Consider the following 20,843-nt stretch of genomic DNA (forward strand, 5'->3'; position numbering starts at 1 on the left):
TTACCAAATTTTTAAAAGACCTGGAGAGAAGTAATTAATTAGAGGAACCCAGGCAATAAAGGGATTCCAGTAAAGAAGCTGGTGGCTCCGCAGACAGGAGCCAAGCAATCATTTGAAAGAGGCTGTGGGACGGCAGGAGGGGAGCAGAGCCTCTCCTCTGCAACGCTCTGCTTGCCAGCTCCACGAGCAGCCGGGATCAGCTCAGCTTAACTGAATTGAGCACAGTGACTATAGCCAATTGGGACTTCTTTTCGAGGAAATCTTTTTGTAATCCGATAGCACATATTCTGTACAGCTGAAACTTTTTGAGGAGGAGAGCCACTTGGCAGTAATTTTGATGGAGAAGAGTTGCTCAGGAACAAGGCAGTTTTTGGTCAAAGGCACAGACAGACCAGAGCAGCTTTGTCAGGGCACTTTCCTGGACCACGAGTAGCAAAATGAGAACTCTCAACCCCTGTAATTCAGGCCAGGACATAACCGTGCATTTCCCATGCTCAACTTCATTGCACCACCACCACCCAGTCTAGAGGCCCTTCAACAATAGATGGATCTTTATTTTGTTCCATTCTCCACCAAAACCTCTGAAAGACTTGTTTCATCTTGCTTTGAAGTAGATATTTTTAATGAACTGTTTACCAGCCAAGTCTAATTGTGAAGCATAACTACCACAACTTGAAACATCCCTCAGAACTGCTATATAGATGGGAAATGACTGCAAGCCAAAAGTTGCAAGGGTGAGCAAATGAAAAAGTTCTTTTTAAAAGGGCTCCTGATGTCAGTGAATCCGTAATTCCTCCTTCTTTATAATGCGTGTCCTTGTTCATGATGAAATTGCTTAGCATTTACTAGTCAAAACCAGTTTTGCTTTCTATTCAAATGGCCAAAGACCTGTCTGGGCTGCAATTACGAACCGGTGTCGTAATGACACGAAAATGTAATGTTACAGTTGTAACAAAAGCAAATCTAAGGGATTGCAGGGTTTTAATATTTCAGTAAGGTTAAAGCAGGAGTGTTAAATTATTTAACTTCTGGAATAAGATATAAGCACTAGAGCAATATTGCATCCATACTCATGTATCTTTTCATGTGTAGAGGTGATATCTATGTGATAAATTGCAGGAGTATGAGGTAAATTAATTTACTATGCACTTTGATCACACTACCCTCTCCTGGCCTACTAATCCATTTCCCAGCAGACTTGCTCTGACATCCCAAATCACGGAACACTTTCATTGCTGCCATTAAGAACCATGTTTCATAGTCTACCTCTTTTTCTCCTCATAGGCGTGGAAGTTTCCCTCCTTGAAAAAATAATAAATACAAATTAAGTTACAGAAAGACATACTGATGAAACCTTTATATCCTCCACTCCTCCATATTACATAACTATTTAAGAGACTTAAAAAGAGAAAACACCTTCAAATACTGACAGCTGGGTGAGATGCTGGGATGTCTGCACGTTTCTGGTGGCAGGGGAAAAATGGATAAAGAACAGATGTATAGCTCTCCAACTGTGATGATTTAATATTGCCAATAAAGAAATAATACATATCTAGATATAATTCCTGGAAAAGCACTAACAGTTAAACCTAATCCACAAATGTGCTCACAATTTGACATTTTAAGGCTATAGACTATTATGCGATAAAAATGCTAATTAATATATCTATCACTGCCAGAAGAAGTGTGATGAAACCAAAATGTTTGGGAAGCTTATTGTAAAGAAGACCTGTTACTACCCCAAATCCCCGCTCACTGCTAACTACCAGATCTTTATACCCATCCCAAGAGGCAGCTGCCGCACAGGGCAGCCACGGGAGCTGCCAGAGCAGTGAGGCACCGGTCCCTCCCCTCCCCAGGGAGGTCATAAGCATCCCCTTGCTGCTGGGCTCCGAGCATAAGACACAGGTGCTGCCAGGCTGGAGGCTCCCGAAGGGGAGGATAGTTACCCCCCTCTGCCCGCCAGGCTGGCAAACGGCTGTAAATCCAAATTATGATCTATCACCAAGCTGAACAAACTATAAACTCTCGGGTGTTATTTACCAGAAGATCACCAAGTGGATTGATTTTATGGATTTGAAGCTTCTGAATCTTACCACACATACAGAAGCGTATAGCGCCTGAAACCCCCGTGAAAGAAATCCGTATGAATGTGGGGAATATAAAGCAGGAAATGAGTTGGCTTACAGTAAAGGTATGGATGTGTACACATACAAGCGCTACCTTCCACCAATTTACCATGGCTTAGCTTACAGCATGAATTGCACTTACCCAAATATTAAATATTGACAGAAACAGTCATGGCCAACTTAATGACACTTTGGGCATTTTCTGCATTTGAGTCGATATATATACACTTTAGAATTTGTTACAGGAATCATAATTCAAAATGTAATAACAAAAATGTTTCTAGAGAAGAAAGACAGGATAATTGATATTGTTCCCAGGTTTCATACATTTATCCTTTATGATTTTAAGTACTTCATTTAGAAAACACAATCCTTGTAAGCACTGAGGTCTGCCTAACTGTGGCCACCAAAGCATAGAAGGTAAAAGTTAAAAAAAAAAATTAGAAGGGGGTATCTTCTTTTTTTGGGGGGTGGGGGTAGGCAGATAACAAAACAAATAATGAAAAAGCAGGGAATTTGATAAGTATTTCCAGTCCACGGAGTGATATTTCTCAAGGTTTTCACTGACAGGAGGACAAAAAGCAAATCACGAGTGCATATAAACTGAAGAGAATGACAGAAGCCCTGTGCCTGCGATGGCACCTTTTCTTTCCCCAGGTCAGCTGGGGCTTTGCCTTGCGGTGGCAGGAGACCCGTACAACGTGTCGCTCCACCAGGACCGCAGCTCACCAGCACCGCTTCAAGCCTGACAGTGCTGTGCCCTGAGGACAGGCAAAGCTAGACTGGCCTGGGGGCCGCATGGACAAGAAACACGGAAAATTAGCGTGTGCTGAGCTGCCTGCATTGCAGCGACATTGCTGCTGCTGCCCTGGCCAGGGCGGCTATTGACACTTCTGGCTTCTGCAGCTGCAAACAGATGTCTTTACTGCTGTTAGGGAAGCTGCAGAAATTCTGGGCAATGCGACGTAGGGATTTTCTGCTGCCCCTTACAATGCTATTCCCGCTGCTACTTTGGCCTGTGACAAGCCATGGTCCTGGGGGAAGCATCTCGTTCCAGACTGGCACTTGCACAATGAAGAAAGATGCTCTCAGCAATAGCAAAACTCAAAACATTTCAGTCTTCATCAAGACCCAGCAGAAATACAGCCAAACCCCAAACCCTTGTGACTATTTGAATAACTGACTGCAAGACCTGGTCAGCTGATGGGAGACATTTAGTTATCCATGAGAGTGACTAAGACCTTGCTGCTTTGAACATCCCCACGATGGACTATTTTGAGAAGACAAGAAATAAGGGAAGAGCAAAAGACAATGTTCTGTGAAGAAAGTGAGTACAGAATCCAGCTCTGTACAATAAAAACGGCTCTCAGCACTACAAGATGAGGTGACATATAGGGGCTTGTATGTGAATATGCCTGCACCACTGAGAACAAAAAGGTTAGACGTGTCTGGCCATATGCATATCCACACATTCTCGTTTTGGGAGATGATACATTGCCACCTTCTTCCATCCTCCTCAATGAAAGGAAATATATAAAAAAATAGCAGCCATAAATAAGGAGGCTTTTGCAGCAGAACAAAATTAAGCCTCCTTTTCTTACAGCATCTTTCCAAAACTTCCCAGTACAGAAGAGGGAGACGCTTCAGACAAAAGAGGGTGTCCAAAACTGGGTGAATTATTTACTGAGAAATAGTTATATTACAGATGTCAAAGTATTCAGAGCACCAGAGCAAGATGGAAAATCTTCATCCTTTTCCAGCTAGAAGAGGTGGATTTTTGTTCTTTTGACATTTAAATGACATGGTAAAAGCGATGAGAAGAGAGATAGGCAGACAGCAATATAATTCAGCATAAATACTCATGGGTTTATGTTAAAAATAAATAAAAAAATTAGCACCTTTGCCTCATGGCTTAGTGTCCTAGAAATGTTAAGCAGCTTTTTTACGGGATGGCACCATTATCCTCTGCAGATACAACTCACGGGAGGTTTCTCAAAACTACATCACAAATAAAGTACTTGTTCAGGCACAGTATCCGGTAGCTGCCTCCATAATTTATGGTACCATCCGACGTAAATCATTGGGAAAAAAATGACAGATCTCAGGGGCTGTTTGTTGTTTAATCTCAGCTTGTCATGATTCAAAAAAGAACGATGTGAAAATACAAGGAAAGTCATCCATAATGGTAAAAAAAGATTCTTAGACATTCTTAGTTGTTTTCTAAGAAACATAAATAATCAGCTCTTTGTCAGCTATGAAATGAATCTACATTTTCTATTCCACGTGAAGGGCCATCAAAACCATTCCTAAGTGGTTTACACCCCATTCTATTTCTGCTGGCAGAAAGTTGGGGCTTTGCAAGATTTGACAGCTACAGATCATCCACTGAGCTGGCTAACAACACGGAAAAACATCACGCAGAACTAGGCTGGTACTTTTACAAAAATCACAAGAAATGGAAAGAGGTTTGTGCTTTGTGCTGCTGAAGCACGATCCTTGGTCTTTATGCTGTGCTGCTGCCAGGCCATGCCGTCAGCTCCCTCTGTGCTGAATGAGCGGCTCACTGGTTGAATCAGACTTTCTCCCCAGGAAACAGAAAATTCAGACAAACTCGACAGCCCGGTGAAAGACCGAGATTCAAATCCTTCATCTGAATCGGCTTCCAGGGAAATGCCCAAACCACCACACCACTGATCATATTGTTGATAAGATCTCAACCTCTTTCGTTCCGTTTTACCAAAACTTGGATCCTGCTAAAACTGGTGTGTTTCTACCAGAAGATTTTTTTTTTTGACAAGTCTATATATTTCACTAAAGTTCTCCTCTGACACATAATTCCTAACTCATTTACTGTAAGTACTCAAAATCCAATACAGCCATTTACGAATCCCACCACAATGCCCCCCCACCCTCCCAAGAACTTGTCACGAAAAAGGCACAAGTAGATACAGTTTAAATAACTGCTGGATTCAGTGATTAATATTAGAGAGCACAGAGAGAGCTTCACTGCTGATAGACCATCACATTTTCTCCGGAAGAGGAGAACAGCGGTGCTTTGCAAAGCAGAGCTGAGTTTACATTAAAATGACAAAAGCACTTAGATAAAGAAAACACATTTCCAATACTAAGCCTCAGGTAAAAAAAAACCTAGAAGCATCTCTCAAAATAAAGTGATATTCCAGTCTGTGTTTCTTCAAGGACAGCAAAATGACTGCTACAGATGTATATTACAGGAGAAGGAGTGTTGGTCTCTGACATGGATAACTGTCACCTTGATGAATGAAATTGGCTCATTAAATTAGTAAAGGTCTTGAGATGACCGAGAAGTCAGCAAAGCACTTCAACAGCACCGCAGACAAACATCAGTTTGTCAAAGCTTTGCTTTCCCTCCCTGTGGGCTCCTGCTTCTTTCTGAACGGATGAACAGAGGCCACGAGTAGTGCTCTGCTGTGGCTGGGGTGCAGCCTCGGCCTCCTCCAAAATGCAAGCAGAGAGAGAGAAGCCACAGTTCAAGCCTTACGTTCAGATACAGCAGCAGAACGGCAGGAGATCTATGCCTACGGCACCACACAGAGTTAGCGGGCAGCGGTTCAGCTTTCTTCTATTTGAAAGCAAAGCAAAACCACCCAAAGTATGCCCTTCCCAGAGGTTAAACTTTGCAACAAGGTATTTTTAAAATACCCGTCCTTTGTTAAAGCCTCCTTTTCAAATGCATTTAATTCTCAATGACTAGCGTCTGCCACCACCACCCGAGAGCCCCCACCAGCTCGGAGCAGAGCTGTGCGCTCAGTTTTAGTGGCAGTGAGTTTAGCACTGCCTCTTCCATCTCTTCACTTTTTGGCAGGGGCAGAGCCTGTCTCAAAGCCCATTCAACCTTGAATAAAACACTACATTAGCCATGGAGACTGCGAGCAATGGACTGGCTTTTTTTGCCCTCTTGCAAGTGAGGAAAAATCGTGATGTCCCATCTCTGCTGTCCTGATTACCTAATTATTTATTCAAAATGGGAAAACTCAAGAGGTATTGGAAGTTACTCTCCCTACCAGCAATATCTTAACACCACAGCTCTACTTTTGGGAGAAAGATGAAGGGTTAACGCCTACAGTAGAACATAGCTTCTGATTAGAGATACTCTGATTTAAATCTATTTAAGGAAAGAAGCAGTACCTTCTTTAGACTTTTTTTTATTAATTTAATCTGGCCTTTTCCTTGCTTTTCTTTCAGTGTTTAGAAATACAACACATTGTTTCAGGTTTTGTTTTCTTTTTTCTTTTCCGGTTAGTAAGAAAAACTTTCAAATTGTTCTAAACTAATTTCAAAGTGTTAATACTGCACCAAACCAACACTTGATATCTTGCTTTAGCTGTCAAAAAAAAAAATCCATTATTTACATATTATTTACACAACAAAAGAAACAATGCTTTGCAAAATGCAGACTGTTACCTTGTATTCCTTCAGCCTACAAAAATAAACAAACAGTTGTCACAATAGAAAAGAAAATTTGCTACAATTCCTCAAGAACATAAAAGCTTATAACCACAAGAGGTTAAAATGAGCAATTTTTACATTAATTCAGCAATACAGATGGAATCAAGTCCTAGTTTCATTCTCAAGGCCTAACAAGAGCCTCCAGATACCCTCTGCAAGCCAGGCAGTGGACATCAGCTGAAGCTCAGTTGCCTTTTCATTGCGTGAGGGGAAAAGGATCCTGTGGAAGAGGATCCCTTGCCAGGACTCCCCAGTCCAACCAGGTGGCCCCGATACGAACTGTGGCACAGGATTCCTGCTGCGCCTCTATGACAGCATGAAGTCCTGCCAGGAAACATAACAATACTGGTAAATAGCTATATAACCTCTGAGCTTCTGTGTTGCCAAAACAAAGGTAAATAACAGAGAAGCCCTTTCCCCAGCTTAGAGGTTTTCTAGGTTCTGGTGAGCGAGAAGCAAAACTTCTGCAGTTGGCTCGAAACTCAACAGCAGCAGCCAAAAAAAGGCCATTAGTGGGGAAGGACATGCAGGACCCTAACAGCATCCTAGCCCTACCAAGCCCCCCCCCGCCTTTGGCTGGACCAAACAAGACATCGTTCACAGATGATTTTCCATCTAGGAGCCCCCAGAGCACAGTCCTCTTTTGGGACTGATCTTTTAGGTCTTTCCTCAGACCAATCTGTGTCTTCAGAAGCAATCAAGAGATTAAGTTTTTTCCAATTGTAGAAAATGAAAGTCTGAATTATTTTTCCCTATTAAAAAAAATTGACATGATTTATCTTGCCACAAGTTTTTATGCTGCTGTAGCTGGCCTGCAAGTGTACTGAGATAACAGCGTGCAGTTAACAAGATTTGCAAGTCAGACACATTACAAAAAATATGCTCTTTGAGTTATGCAGAATCAGTGTTACGCTGCCTGTGAAAGACTGGAAGCATCGCACAAAACGCTGGTGGGAAGCATAGCCTTCAAGTAAGAAACACGCTTAAAGCAGAAGCCTTTTTGTCCAAAGACAAGCCTAACCTTCTCATTTCTTAAAGGAAGAAATTAAGTGGGAAGTTCCACATTTGAAGCAAACGCCGCACTGCCTTCCTGCATGCGCTGAGCCTGTGGTTCAGCTGAGAGCATGGACACAGGGGAAAAATTCACTACAATGGTACAACTTGTTTGTCAATTGAGTAACAGTAAGTGAACGTGAAGGCTCTTTACCCCTCACAGCTGGGGCAGTCTGATAGATTATAGCTTAACCACCATGAAAGTTTAAGCCAGCGTGAAGTTGGCTTACAGTAAAGCACTTGATTTCATGAAAAGAGGGAGCTAAGAGCCTCCACGATCCATCACCTGGCTCACAGCAACACTTGTACTTGCACGCCAAGCCATGCCAAGGACAGAGCACTAGGGATGGGATGCCTGCTCTGGGTACCAGCTGGGAGGACAGTGTCTGGCAGCCACCAGCCTCACTTACAGAGGCTACGTGAGGAACAGAATAACAAAACCTCACTTATTTGCATCTCAGCTGCTCTAAATATGCTCATGATGGAGATCTCTCGGTTTCCTCAGCTGATCTATTCCACCGCTGGATGCTGTGTACACACTACACAGGGGGATCGACTGTCCCTTGGTTGGGCATAAAGGGAAAGAAAAGAACCAAACAGAAAGGCAGGTGTTGGTTGGGTGTCCTGTAAAACTATGCTTTCTTTATAGCAAATATTGATGTTCTGAGATCTGTATGTGCTATCAGAATATGAAATAATCCCTCCTGACAAAGGCATATTTGAATTTTTTTCATATCTTTGCTTGGTTCCTATGTGAAATCTAGACATTAAAACACTTCTTTAAAAGCAGACAGGACACAGCTTACAGTAGGACCTCTGAAATTTTAGGTACTAATTCATAAAATGCACATGTATTATACAGAGGAAATTATTTTGCTATAGTTACATTTAAAAGCAGGTTTGCATTTTAAACTCTGTATGAATTTCCCTTAACAGCTTTTGATTCATAGATTCTGTCAGGACTAAGGGATAATCTCTTCTCACCTGTTAAAGAGCACAGCCCCTCAGATGTAGGGAGCAGCATACTAGAGATACAATCCTCATCAGAAGGACTTCAGTATAAATGTGATACTGCTTTGTAGTTTGTTTCCATCTCTAGACACTATAGATTACACCTTTTCCTTTGATAGACTAGAAAATAAACAAACAAACAAGAGAACATAAGCGAATAATTCAATTTACATGAGAACAGGGTTTAGGGGGGACTTGCGCAGCCTGAACCTCAGAGGAGTATGACTGGTGCAAAAGAACCGCTTGATACAACACTGCACGTAGAAGGCACATCATCATAAAACACTGTGCAGCAACAGGCAGCTCAAAGCCAATTCAAATACAATCTAAAAAGTCAAGGAACTGTTTTACTAGGGGAAACCATCAAATGATTCACACTGAAAGCAGAAATCCCTTTCCCTTTAATTTGCACCTATTTTTATCACCAGCACTTATTCATTTTTCAGAACTGGTCCTGCTCAGTCACGAGTTTGCTTTCCAGAGCCTGCACCACCCAGTCTGACCAACACGCTTATGTCTGTGGTAACACTCAACAAGGTGTCTTGACTACGCTACAGCATCAAAACTGGGAGAAACTTCGGGGGTATAAAGGATGAAGGTCTGGTTCCAGTACAAATACACAAAATCAAAGCATAAGGGCAGAGGGGGGGAAAGAAAAAAAACTAGAAACCACTATGGTAGCATATTGCCTTGCATACAGCCTGCTGCAGAGACAGGCACAAAGTGCCTGTGAAGTTTTTCCCATTGGAAAATTCTGATCAACAGAAATAATTTTTCCTATGGGTGAAAAACGTTACAATTTATATTTTCTCCAGTTTTTGTTAGAAAACACTTAAAATATGGCGTCAATATCAGAAAGTGGGAAATGTATTTTAGCATTTCAAATCTTTTGATCAAATAATTCCATTTTGATTCTTTCTAAATAGCAATGTTTGAAGCGATTTATTAAAATGTGGGTGGTGTTCTAATTGGGATGAAATCAAGTGGCACTTTGTTGCTCAAACACCATATCAAGGTGCGTTGAGTTTAAAAGGAGGAGGTTCAGAGAGCCTTTTCTAAAAGTGAGAGCCATAAGAGCTTACATAAAGAAAGATTTAGAAGAAAATAAAGGAAACTGATTTAAAGGAAGGGAGACATTTAGAAATAGAAGAAGCTGTGGGGGGGGGCGGCGGGCAGGGGGGAAGACTGAAATGGAGTGAAAACCTAGAGAAGACAGCAGGTAATCTGGCTACATTGTGGTCCTTTCACTAAACTACAGACTTTGTGTCTGGCGCTCTCCTAAGGGTGACAATGTGCAAATGTGCACAGGATGCTCGTTGTCCGCAGCCTGCTCCCAGTCAGGGCATCTCAAAATTCCCTTCCCACAACTGTCTCAGCTCTTCCTCACACCATTCTTCGAGTGGGGAACTCGGCAGAGCCCACACTTATCTTTTAGGACTCAAGAGAGTCCAACTAGGCTCATAAAGAAACTGGAGTAACAATCACAAGCATGAGATAAATATCTAATAACTGCTGTCAACTCATTCAAGTCAGTGTGTTATCAACAGTAGGAGATCAGCATTAAACAATTACCAATTCTGTCCTCGGGGGAAAAGAGAAATGCAAAACATTTCCAACCAAGACACTGAGGAAGATATATTCCACCTCGACATGATTCACTTAAGCCTCCTGCCTGGCAGCCTTTCTGACTCCCAGTGCGCTGTGACAAACGAGGGTATGCACGCTGGAATACCACTAAAGGTCTTCTCCAGTTTTGCCTACCTGTGAGTCCCGTCCCATCCCTCTCCTCTGCTGTGGGTGCAGATGGGTTTTAATAGGCAGAGGGAAGGTCCTGCCATTGAGTAGCTCTGGGAAAGCCAGGAGCCCCCATGGGCACTTCTCCACTTAGGAGTGTCATTGTGCATTACCCTGATGTCTTAAGATTTCAGTAAGAGTGTCGCCTTGCTCTTAGGCATTGAATAATCTCACTTAGGGACTGCTGTGACTGGTGTTTTGGCCTCGTTAATTTTCTCTTCCAAAGTTAGCATTCAGACACTTGCTGGCTTTTGTCTATTGTTGTCACCAAGGCATTTGCATGCACTAATCCATGACAAATGGTTTCATTTGATGCACATCTGATTTCCTTGCCTGCCAACTAGAAAGAGATAATAGAAATACCAAGAGAAAGTAAATTAGAACTAAAAAAGTCATCTATTTGTTGGAGAAACTCAAAACAAGGTTAAGATAAACACCACCCAGGCGGCTGACTTATGGAGAAAGTGCTGAGGTTTCAGCCATGGAAAGACAGTTTCTAATTACCTGGGGAAAAAAGAAAGCTGCATTTTAAAGCCTGACAAAAATACAGTATTACTTCAGAAATAATTATACTACAGATGTGGGAGCTGGCTTAGACACAATCATTCTCTATCAGATCCTGCCCTGGCACACTGAAACCAATTACAAACTCAAAAACCTTTGTTATCTTCAACTCATCTCTTGAGGTTTTTTTTTTTTAACACACAATAGTGACTTCTGGCTGACTGACCACCCAAATTTGAAAGCATCCCATGCAACTAAGCAAGAAGGGGAACTTCATGAGTTAATGATATTCACAGCAAACAGTGTTAGTATAGCCCTGAGAGCTTATGGATTTAAGCAAGATTTTTAGATAAAGAAAGTATCTTTTGTTAAAACAGCAGAGAAGATTGATTTTGGGGAAAAAGGCAACTTCCAGAAACAGTAGATCTCCTTTAAGTTCAGTGCTGCTGCAAATCAAAACAAGAGCTGGTACCAGCCAGAAGGACACACAAGACCTTCCTTGTGTTTGCATTGGTATTGGATTTGAAGTCTGTGAGATCTTGATTTCTTTTGGGAAAGAGGCAGCTGCTGGCATATCTGAATATATGCTTCCAGGCAGGATTTATTCATTGATCAGGATGATGACTTGTTTTAGGTAGCTGCTGGGATAACAGAAACCTTATGCAGGTAATTCCCCCCCCCCCAATGAGGAATACCAAGACAGAAACAAGGAACGCACAAAGATATCAAACTACTTTTTTTTTTTTTAAAACATGAAATAGGCTGGTCTTCAAAAGCTTCTGAACTGTAAAATTAGCTGATTTTGAAACGCATGATAGAAAACATAGAAATTATTATATCACAGAAATACAATATAACTATATATTGTATTAATATTATTATCATAGAAAATATTTCTCTAGTCATATTTTAGTGTATCTTACCATGCCTTCCTTATCCAAAGCACCTTTAGCCAAATCTGAAATGAAGCTAAGTTTTTCTCCGAAATGCATTTTTCAAAATGCATTGTTCTGAACGCTACCTTACTGTTAGTTTCAGTGTTACTTGATCTCATTTCTGCTTGGTTTTAGGTTTTATTTAAATTCAAAATTATTCAGGATGTGAACATTTACTTCTTAATAGGTTTATATAGACAAATATAGACAATACAGATACTTTTCCACCCTTGAATCTGTTCAAAGTCACAACTGTTATTGACGATTCCTGGGCAGCATGTAGGGAAAAAGGTGCTAAACAATAGGTTCCCTTCATTTATTCACGTTCTTCAAAAAAAAAAAAAAACATATAAATCAATGAAACCGATTTTCCAAATAAACTACCCTTGCTTGCTCCCAACCACTTAATTAAACACAATTAACTCTAGTTTGTTTTGGCAACCAATTAATGTCATGATCAAATATAAATAGACTCTGCAAGAAAAGATTATAATTAATAAATCCTTAACAAAACAGTAAAATTACACTGAAGCTTTGCTTGCCAGAAATATTTAACGGCATTTTGAAGAGCATTAATGAGGACAATAAAAAGAAGTAATAAAGTTTTATCAGAGTGTGTGCAGTTAAGATCCTGAGGCTCTCGCCTGCACTCAGGCTGATCTATAGATGCTCTTGGCTGCTGACATTATTTACAACACAGAAATTACAGTATCAAGTTCCCCACTTTCCAATAAACTGACATGTATGTTCATAGGAGATTTCCGATCAAGTCCTCCATCAATATAACTTCCACTTGCACAGAAGTTAACTACAGAAGTGATTTTTTTTCTCATTGTTTTTAGTAGATTCACAATGAAGGCTCTTGATTCAGATTTGTCATCTACAGAAAAGAAAATTAATCCAATAGAGCTTTGGATCATGCATGAGGACGGATTAAATGCATATTTTGATCTGAGCCAGAAGCTCTCCTAATAACCAAGAGACAGGGATCACCATTTAAGCTGCTTTTTGATTGCCTATTCATTTAATGAGGGGTAAGGTGCATGATATACAAGTGAAACTTCACAGCTCAGAAGAAATAATTATGCACGACATTAAAAAGTGTCCAGCACATGTGACGGTGGGACCTGCTAGTGTAGATCAGACTACTCACAGAATACTTGTAGCTCAGAGACAAGGCACCACAATGAGAGCACCCTGGTGGAAGGGAATTCAGCCATCTCGGCTAACAGATTTTCCATGTGTTCCACTTCACTTGGTGATTCTCAGGGAATCTCTTTCGCATCATCCAAAAAAACTAGGAAGGTCCTCCATTCCTGCCACCAATTCAGTTCCCAAGCAAAGCTATTCTCTCAAAGAGAAGTAAGGATTATAGTGGAGTACTACAACATAATTATTGTTTATCATATGATAGCAACAGTGATCCTGCACCTGCTGTCACTGAAGTGACTGTTCAGGAAGGGCAGGACTGGTTTCTTCACCCACTGCGAAGGAAAAGGGGAAAACTGTTGTTCCAAAAGGAATACAGTAGGCAAGAGAGGTGTCAGATAACAGTCTTCTAAATTGAGCGTAGAAATATGAGTCACAGATACATACATGGGGCTTTGTAACTTCATTCAGCTTAATTTACACCCCCAATTCCCCATTGGGCATCATTGACTGAGTCTCATAAATCGAGAGTCCAACTGTGCTGCAGTTGTGCTCTAGGTCCCTGCCTAGAGCACAATGAAAAGAAATCTCCAGCACCGCTCCCATGCAAAAAAAATAAGGTTAGCTAGAGAGAACTGTTCTGTACAGAGCATCTGGAAATAGCAAAAATGCTGAATCCCATCAGGAAAATAAATCTTGCTCACAGCAAAGGTTGATTTCACAGCAGAGTGGAAAAGAAAATATTCAAAAGGAAATACAGAGATTAAACGCGGGATAGGATAAAACAATATGAAACTTAATGGGAGAAAACATCTATCTTATGAGGAAATGCACTTGGATATTGCCTTTTAAAATATAAATGAGCCTTGGACTAAAGTAGGCTAATCATTAAAGGCAGGTTTCTGATGTTATCAGCAGAAATACTTCAGCACAGAGCAATGTAGTTTGCCTTTGGGGTTTATATTTGTAGGTGCCAAATTTTCCTTGGGACTTAACCACTACAGTATGAATTCTCACAGTCTTTAATACCATGACAGCGAGCTACAAATAGTGCAGTGCACTGAACGGTCCCTTCATGACTCACCAAGGCCCCAAGGCTGCACTTGGAGATGGAGGCTCAGCACCCGGGTGTGGGAAGGGAAGATGCCTGCCGGGGCCACCGCAGCAAGAGGCGCTTTGTGGTCCCTGTTTCCCCAGAGCAGCTTCTGCCACACAACGAAGGACTTGCTTTGCTCCTGCCTGTGTGGCTGCCTGCAGAGGGGCCTGGAGGAGAGCTGAAGTGGCATGGGCTGGGGATAGGAGCACAGCCGGGAGGAAGGAGAGCGCAGGGGAGACCAAACCAGAGCACAGAGCAATGCCGGTACAAAGCACACATGCAAGAGGCATTTCCTTTCTCTCACTGTTAGCGCCTTGCCATTGCTCTTTGGCACAAGGTGTGTGGCAGGGGCGACTGCAGGGAACACAGCCACGCTTCCAGCAGCTCCTGCAGAGGTGTGCCGGGCACAGCAGTCTGCTTAGTGCCCCACCACGCACCTTGGCCGTACTGCTGTTCACAGTCCATTGAGCTGCAACACCTGCACCCCCAGGTTGCTTCACCTCCCTGGATCAGAAGTAACAAGGCATCACGTTCAGCAGCATGACTGGTGACAGCTTTCCTCCACCTGCAATCGAGCTGTGAGCCTCGCGGCTATGCACCTTTCTCTGGTGAAGGTGGTGTCCTCTTGCCTTTGACCCTCCATTGACTGCTGGTTGCTCCTCGGCAATGCCTACCTACACTTTCCCCTTTACCTGAGAGACAAGAGCCCACTAAAGTAACAGCTTACAGACCCCCAGGAAAAAAAAACAAACATAGCTAACTCCCCGGCTGGAAACACACCCTATATCCATGTTGTTTCTCTCTTGGAGATTCGATTTTTCAGGAAAAGTAAAAATAAAAATCACCGGGTGCAATACTTCTGATAAAGTCTGCTGCTGTAAACAAGTGCATCACACTAGCACACTAGGCAGTTGATCGCTATCATGCTGCACTTGTCCTTAAGTGTTTATTTCATTACATCAGTTCTCTGCCTACACAAAATACATACAAATACATTTGTCCACATACACCCAAATATATTTTGTATGTGACCAGGAACAGAGTAAGTTCCTCCAACCTGGATTTCTTTACTTAGCAGCTGGTAGTTTCACATTTTCAAGAACAGACTGTGAAGGCCAGAAGTATATAACAGAAAGGTATCACAAGAGAGGTGATTTCCAGTGAGTGACTGGAATAGCTTGTTGCGAGCAGGTTTTTCTGATCATAAACAAACCGGGATATGTATGATGCCTCCCGTGCATTTATTGGTGTAAATGAGATCTGAATCAGGCCTCGGAGCTTATAAATTTGTTCATTTTAACACAGCAAGAAACACCAGTTGTCAGCTTTCACGTCCATGACGTGATCTACTGGATATTGGCTAAGTTGTTGCATGGCAATTTGGATATTGTGTACAGAAGGCAACCGTCGGCATTCACACAGTATGATTAATGGAATACAATTCTTGCTAATCACAGAAACTGTAGACATTTATATATTAACTACCTAGTCCTACACTTGCTTCTATCAATACCAAGAGCAAAAATCCTGTTGAATTCATCTTCCAGATCTCAGTTGCTCTGCAAACTAGAGACACGTATTTTATTTACACTTTCCTGAGGAATTAGATTCAGACCAAGATTCTTCTCAGTCTGTTTTGAACTGAATAGCCACATAGATGGGGCATATGAAAATAGCAGACCTTTTGAAATGTGAAAATATGTGGTTTCCCCCAAGGCTATAAAAAACAGTGGGAAGGCCAAGATCAGAACTAAGAAATTTTCTGCTCACAGCCACAGACTCAAGTCTCTGTAAAATGCTGGCTACTGAGACACATGCTCAGAGCATCCTTAGGTTGATATTGCTTGTTAGTTTGTGTTTGCTTTGAGACTGATCTTCCTCCTCGTAACATGAAGTATAGAGAATCACTTCTTGAGATGATTTTTAATGGGCACATCATTAACTACTGTCACAATAAAAGGCACTTCATGTTTAGTAGACATACGATTCCAGCCTTGATTCAGTCCATGATTTCTTCCTCTGAACAGGCCTATTTTTAATTAACATATTTGCAAATGCCAGCATTGCTACAGTAGGTACATGTTTCTGCTTGTGTCTGCCTCACATCTTTACACTGTATGCAAGACTAACTCAGCATCCTTAATGTGCACCTAATTATTTTGCATGAACTTACAGGTGAATCCAATGTACTTCCCTGTATTTTTAAGCAACACGTGGTCAGTGCTGTCCACTGCGACTCAGTACTAGCTGATGGTCCTCACCAGGAGCAAAACGTCCCTCATTTATGGAACAAAGCCAGAAAATTCACTAAGAATTGCATGACTGAGGGGGGAGTGGTTATTTTTCATCTTTTAAACTTGAACCCTTTGCTTTGTTAGTATCTTGCTGTCTTGCCAAACGCCAGCATCTACTTCCTACCTCTGGGCGGGGCCAACCCTGTCAATCAGATGACCAACGGACTCTCACAGGCACTCAGCTAACTCCGCAAATCACAACCTGTCCGCTCTAATCCTCAGGCCAATTCAACAGCTCTACAACTGTGTGTATCTCGGAGCCTAAAACGGCCAATGTGGAATTCTTCTCATTACTGCTGCTTCTTATTAAATCACACAGAAGTTACATGCTTGAAAAAAATTGAGATTTGTTTCCACATAAAGTTATTTCCTGTGAATGCTTTCACACGTCCTCTGCCTAACATAATTTTCATGAAAATGAAATATAGTCATAACAAACCTGCAGAAAGCCATGCGTATTACCCAAGGGGAATTACACTGCAATGGTGTTCAGCTAGCTTACTCCAAAGGTCTCCTCCAGATCCCAGCAAAGAAAAGCCTGAAAACCTACCCTGCCCACCTCACCTATCAGAGTCAAAAGGAACAGCCACCAATACCTAACTGTACTTAACAGCAGCATTCAAACTTTTTATTGTGTTAATGAGGCAAGAAAGAATTCATGAACAGGTACAGATAATACAGCATCATCCATCTTATATTCAAGTAATATTCACTATGCCCTTACTATCTGTGCCTGCCTGCCAACATTTCACAGAAAATAAAGCTACAGTCAATTACAAATACTGTCACGTAAAGCAGTTTATCACATTTGTTTTCAGGTTCGTACCTTCTGCTAAGTCATCTAACTGAATGAAGAAGTACTGAATTATAAAACTGAAAAATTATACAACACTGAAAGGAAGCTTTAAACTTTTGTGATTGCATGGTGTGTAGAAATCTATTTCAACCCATTCAGACACTTGCTTAAGAAAAAGTTTCAGAAAAAAAATGAACAAGCTTAGGAATCTGATGCTAAATTAACCTTTTCATATATTGCCCTTGATTTCCAGGGTTTCAAAACTGGATTAACCGCAGTAGTACAGAGGGGTATATTCACTGTGCTAATCCACTGAGTTCAGTTCAAGTTTATTATGCTAAATACACTCCATGAGGATTTTATCTTTTACCTGCACCTTCCTGTGCTCAGTGAGACTCTTCTATTCATCAAGTATGAGAAGCACAAAACAGGGTGGAACCTGCCTTTTTAATTATCTTGTACCAAAGTAGCCCCACGATAGAGCTGAACAGCTCAAATTCTCTTATTTTAGAGCATCTTATTATCTATGGAAGATCACAAACTGAAAGAAAAGGTATGCTGAGCTTGCTATTGATTACAGCTATATTTGCCATGATTCAATAAGTTGAAATTTCATACATGAAATATTAAATTACTGAAATTATGCACTGGCTCATCTGCATCATTTTTTTTATTCACTTTTATTTGGCTGAACATTTTAATCTTACTTACACAGTGACTAACTAAAAGTAAATGACGCATTCCCAATATTATAAATATGAAAAATAGGGTGTGCTCAGGGACTGCAGTTGAATACATTAAAATCACTCAGTTTGCTAGTTAACATATTTCCATCCCTTTTATACACAACCTTTCACATTCAGTTGGCAGACCGCAAATTCATGGCCTTATAAAACCCACTGTCTTGATTTTCTGTTGTGACAGCAGAAATTGTCCAAAATCTAACAGTTTCCCTAAAGGATGCTCACTAGCTGGTACTTCCCAGGTGCAGCACAATCTGAATCAGAGGTGAACATCATGTCAAATTCCACTCATCTGTCAATGTAGTGGATTATTTCTTGAGAGACTGAAATTGGCTGCCTGGGATCAGAACACCATCAATCTTATTCATGTAGGGTGCAGAGAAGCTGCCTGAGAAAGGCTCGCAGGAGGGAAAGCTTGGCTGTTTCTAAGTAGGTGATGAGGCAGCTGTAAAACCTTCACTCTATCTGTATCACATCTCTGAGTGAAAGATTTTGTCATTTTTCACATTTCCCCAACACTTGGTATGCATTCCGCGTCTTGCTGTTCTTGCTTCATCAAAAGGCGATTTTTCAAGCTTAGGCAAATGTTGCAGAGCTCTGAATCTGCCCAGCTCATTTTTTCTCATAATGTCACTTGTTTCAACTGATTTTACAAAACAAGATTACATTTTCCTTTTACCTTTCTGTTTAGCTGGGCTGGTTTTCCCCATTTCCTTCGCTGGGGGACAGACTCAAATAACCGGCAGCATTACTTACAATTGCATTGTAATAAATATTTTGTTCATTTCTCTGCAAGTCCCAAATAAGAACCTCACCACTCAAATTTCAAATACTCTCAAACTTCCAGTGCCAGCTAGTAAACGTAACACCATTAGTTAACCTGATGCTGTAACACAGCTACCGAGAGCTGGTCTATCAAAGATTTAGGTCTATTCCTTCATACTATGCGTATTTTATCACAAGAAAGCAAGACAGTGCCAATACCTGTGACTTTTGGACAAGGAAAGTACTTGGAAAAACTTTGAGTCATTAAGGTTGCTAAAGACTACAATTGCATGTAATAAATATTTTGTTCATTTCTCTGCAAGTCCCAAATAAGAACCTCACCACTCAAATTTCAAATACTCTCAAACTTCCAGTGCCAGCTAGTAAACATAACACCATTAGTTAACCTGATGCTGTAACACAGCTACCGAGAGCTGGTCTATCAAAGATTTAGGTCTATTCCTTCATACTATGCGTATTTTATCACAAGAAAGCAAGACAGTGCCAATACCTGTGACTTTTGGACAAGGAAAGTACTTGGAAAAACTTTGAGTCATTAAGGTTGCTAAAGACCTGTGGTTCAATACCATCCATCTTTGAAGGTATGCCATTAGATTAAAAAAAAACATTAGAGTATTAGTTGCCACATTATTAAATGATTCATCACTGAGTTAACATTTTCCATCTTTCATTTCCAAAGCTCTTAAAACCTCTCCCACCTTTTTTTGGATCCAAATTTGTGAAGCAACAGATGATAATACTGTGCTAGAATATGCCAACTCCTCAATTTTTAAGCTGGCACATATTCTTCAAAGCGCAATTAACCGTTGAAAAAGTTACATGATCCATTTCTATTAATAAAAACACAGTAAAATACTAATGTGCAGTCTCTGTGGAGCACAACAGTCAAAGTGAGCTGCATTCTCCACCGCTAACCTGTGGGATTTATTCTGACTTTACAGGCTTTTAACTCCATCGAAAGACAGTCCCAAATTCTCCTCTGGGCTGCACTTCTGCAACCCCATCAATTTTCAGAGGTAAACTTGAGAACCTTAGAATAACTCTCTAAGGCAAACACCCGACCTCCAGTAAACACTAGTGACTATGAGTGAGATTTGGTGCCAGTATTTTAAGTAACAAACCTATGTCCAGTTTGGGTCAGATACTGCAGAGTTATCCAAAGTTGTGCTGTCACAATATCTTTCGGAGTTATACACCCACTTCAGAACTGCACGAAATGGGGAGAAGGGGAGATAGAAATACGGACAGAGAAAGAGACAGAGCAACTAAATGGTTATCCAAAATGGGATTCCTGTGTTGGGAAGTTGTTAGAAGACGACGTTAAAGGATGAATATTCCAACATCAGATTGGCAAAGCACGACACGTTAGACCGACCCAAAAAAGATGCTGTGCAATATGAAGGCAAGCAACTCATAAAAGTTAAATGACAAAATGGATTTTATGATTATTCAATCATTTATCAAGACAGACATAAGCACGGGCAGAAAGCCTGCAATCTTATGGCATCCCACAGCTGATCTCAGTCCTACCTGGTCTGTGCAGGTGATGCTGCTGGAAAGTGTGATGGAGGGACCCCTGACAGAGCAGCATTGCACAGGCACTTATCCACAAATACAGGACCCAGGACATTGCAGAGACCACTGCCATTCTCTAAATAAAATATTAGACAGACATTATTATCCATTGCCTTACAGCACACAGAATAGTCAGCTTCCATTACAACAGTATTTTTAATTTTTTTTTTTTTTTTTTTAATACACGCCTTTTGCTAAATGTCTTTTGTCTCCGGGTTATTATTACCCCCTGCAGGATGCAATTGTTGTACAACAAAGGTCATGTCCAAAAAGGACAGTTGAGGTAACAAGATGTCAACACAGGAGCCTGGATAACTTTAATAATTCAATGGTAAAAATGAAACTGTAATGATCTGAGGACTAAAAATACCAAAACCAATGTAAATAGAAGGCTGGAAAATACTCCTATGCTGGTCCATAGCTGAATTTACAAGAGTTAAAAAAAAAAAAATCACACAGCCAGCCTCAAAAAAAAAAAAAAAAAAAAAAA

The 20,843-nt window shown here is 41.0% G+C and overlaps 1 protein-coding gene across 1 annotated transcript in view; it reads right to left on the minus strand.

Annotated features, from left to right (window-relative positions):
* FAM19A1 (family with sequence similarity 19 member A1, C-C motif chemokine like) overlaps positions 1-20,426 on the minus strand; it is a 234,592-nt gene extending 214,166 nt beyond the window's left edge. Inside the window, exon 1 of the mRNA XM_009284378.1 lies at positions 20,309-20,426. Coding sequence (XP_009282653.1) covers positions 20,309-20,426 — 118 coding nt within the window. The remainder of the gene's footprint in view (positions 1-20,308) is intronic.
* Positions 20,427-20,843: the final 417 nt, after the last annotated feature.

This window comes from Aptenodytes forsteri, unplaced genomic scaffold, assembly GCF_000699145.1.
Source record: "Aptenodytes forsteri isolate BGI_AS27 unplaced genomic scaffold, ASM69914v1 Scaffold53, whole genome shotgun sequence".
Classification (NCBI taxonomy): domain Eukaryota; kingdom Metazoa; phylum Chordata; class Aves; order Sphenisciformes; family Spheniscidae; genus Aptenodytes; species Aptenodytes forsteri.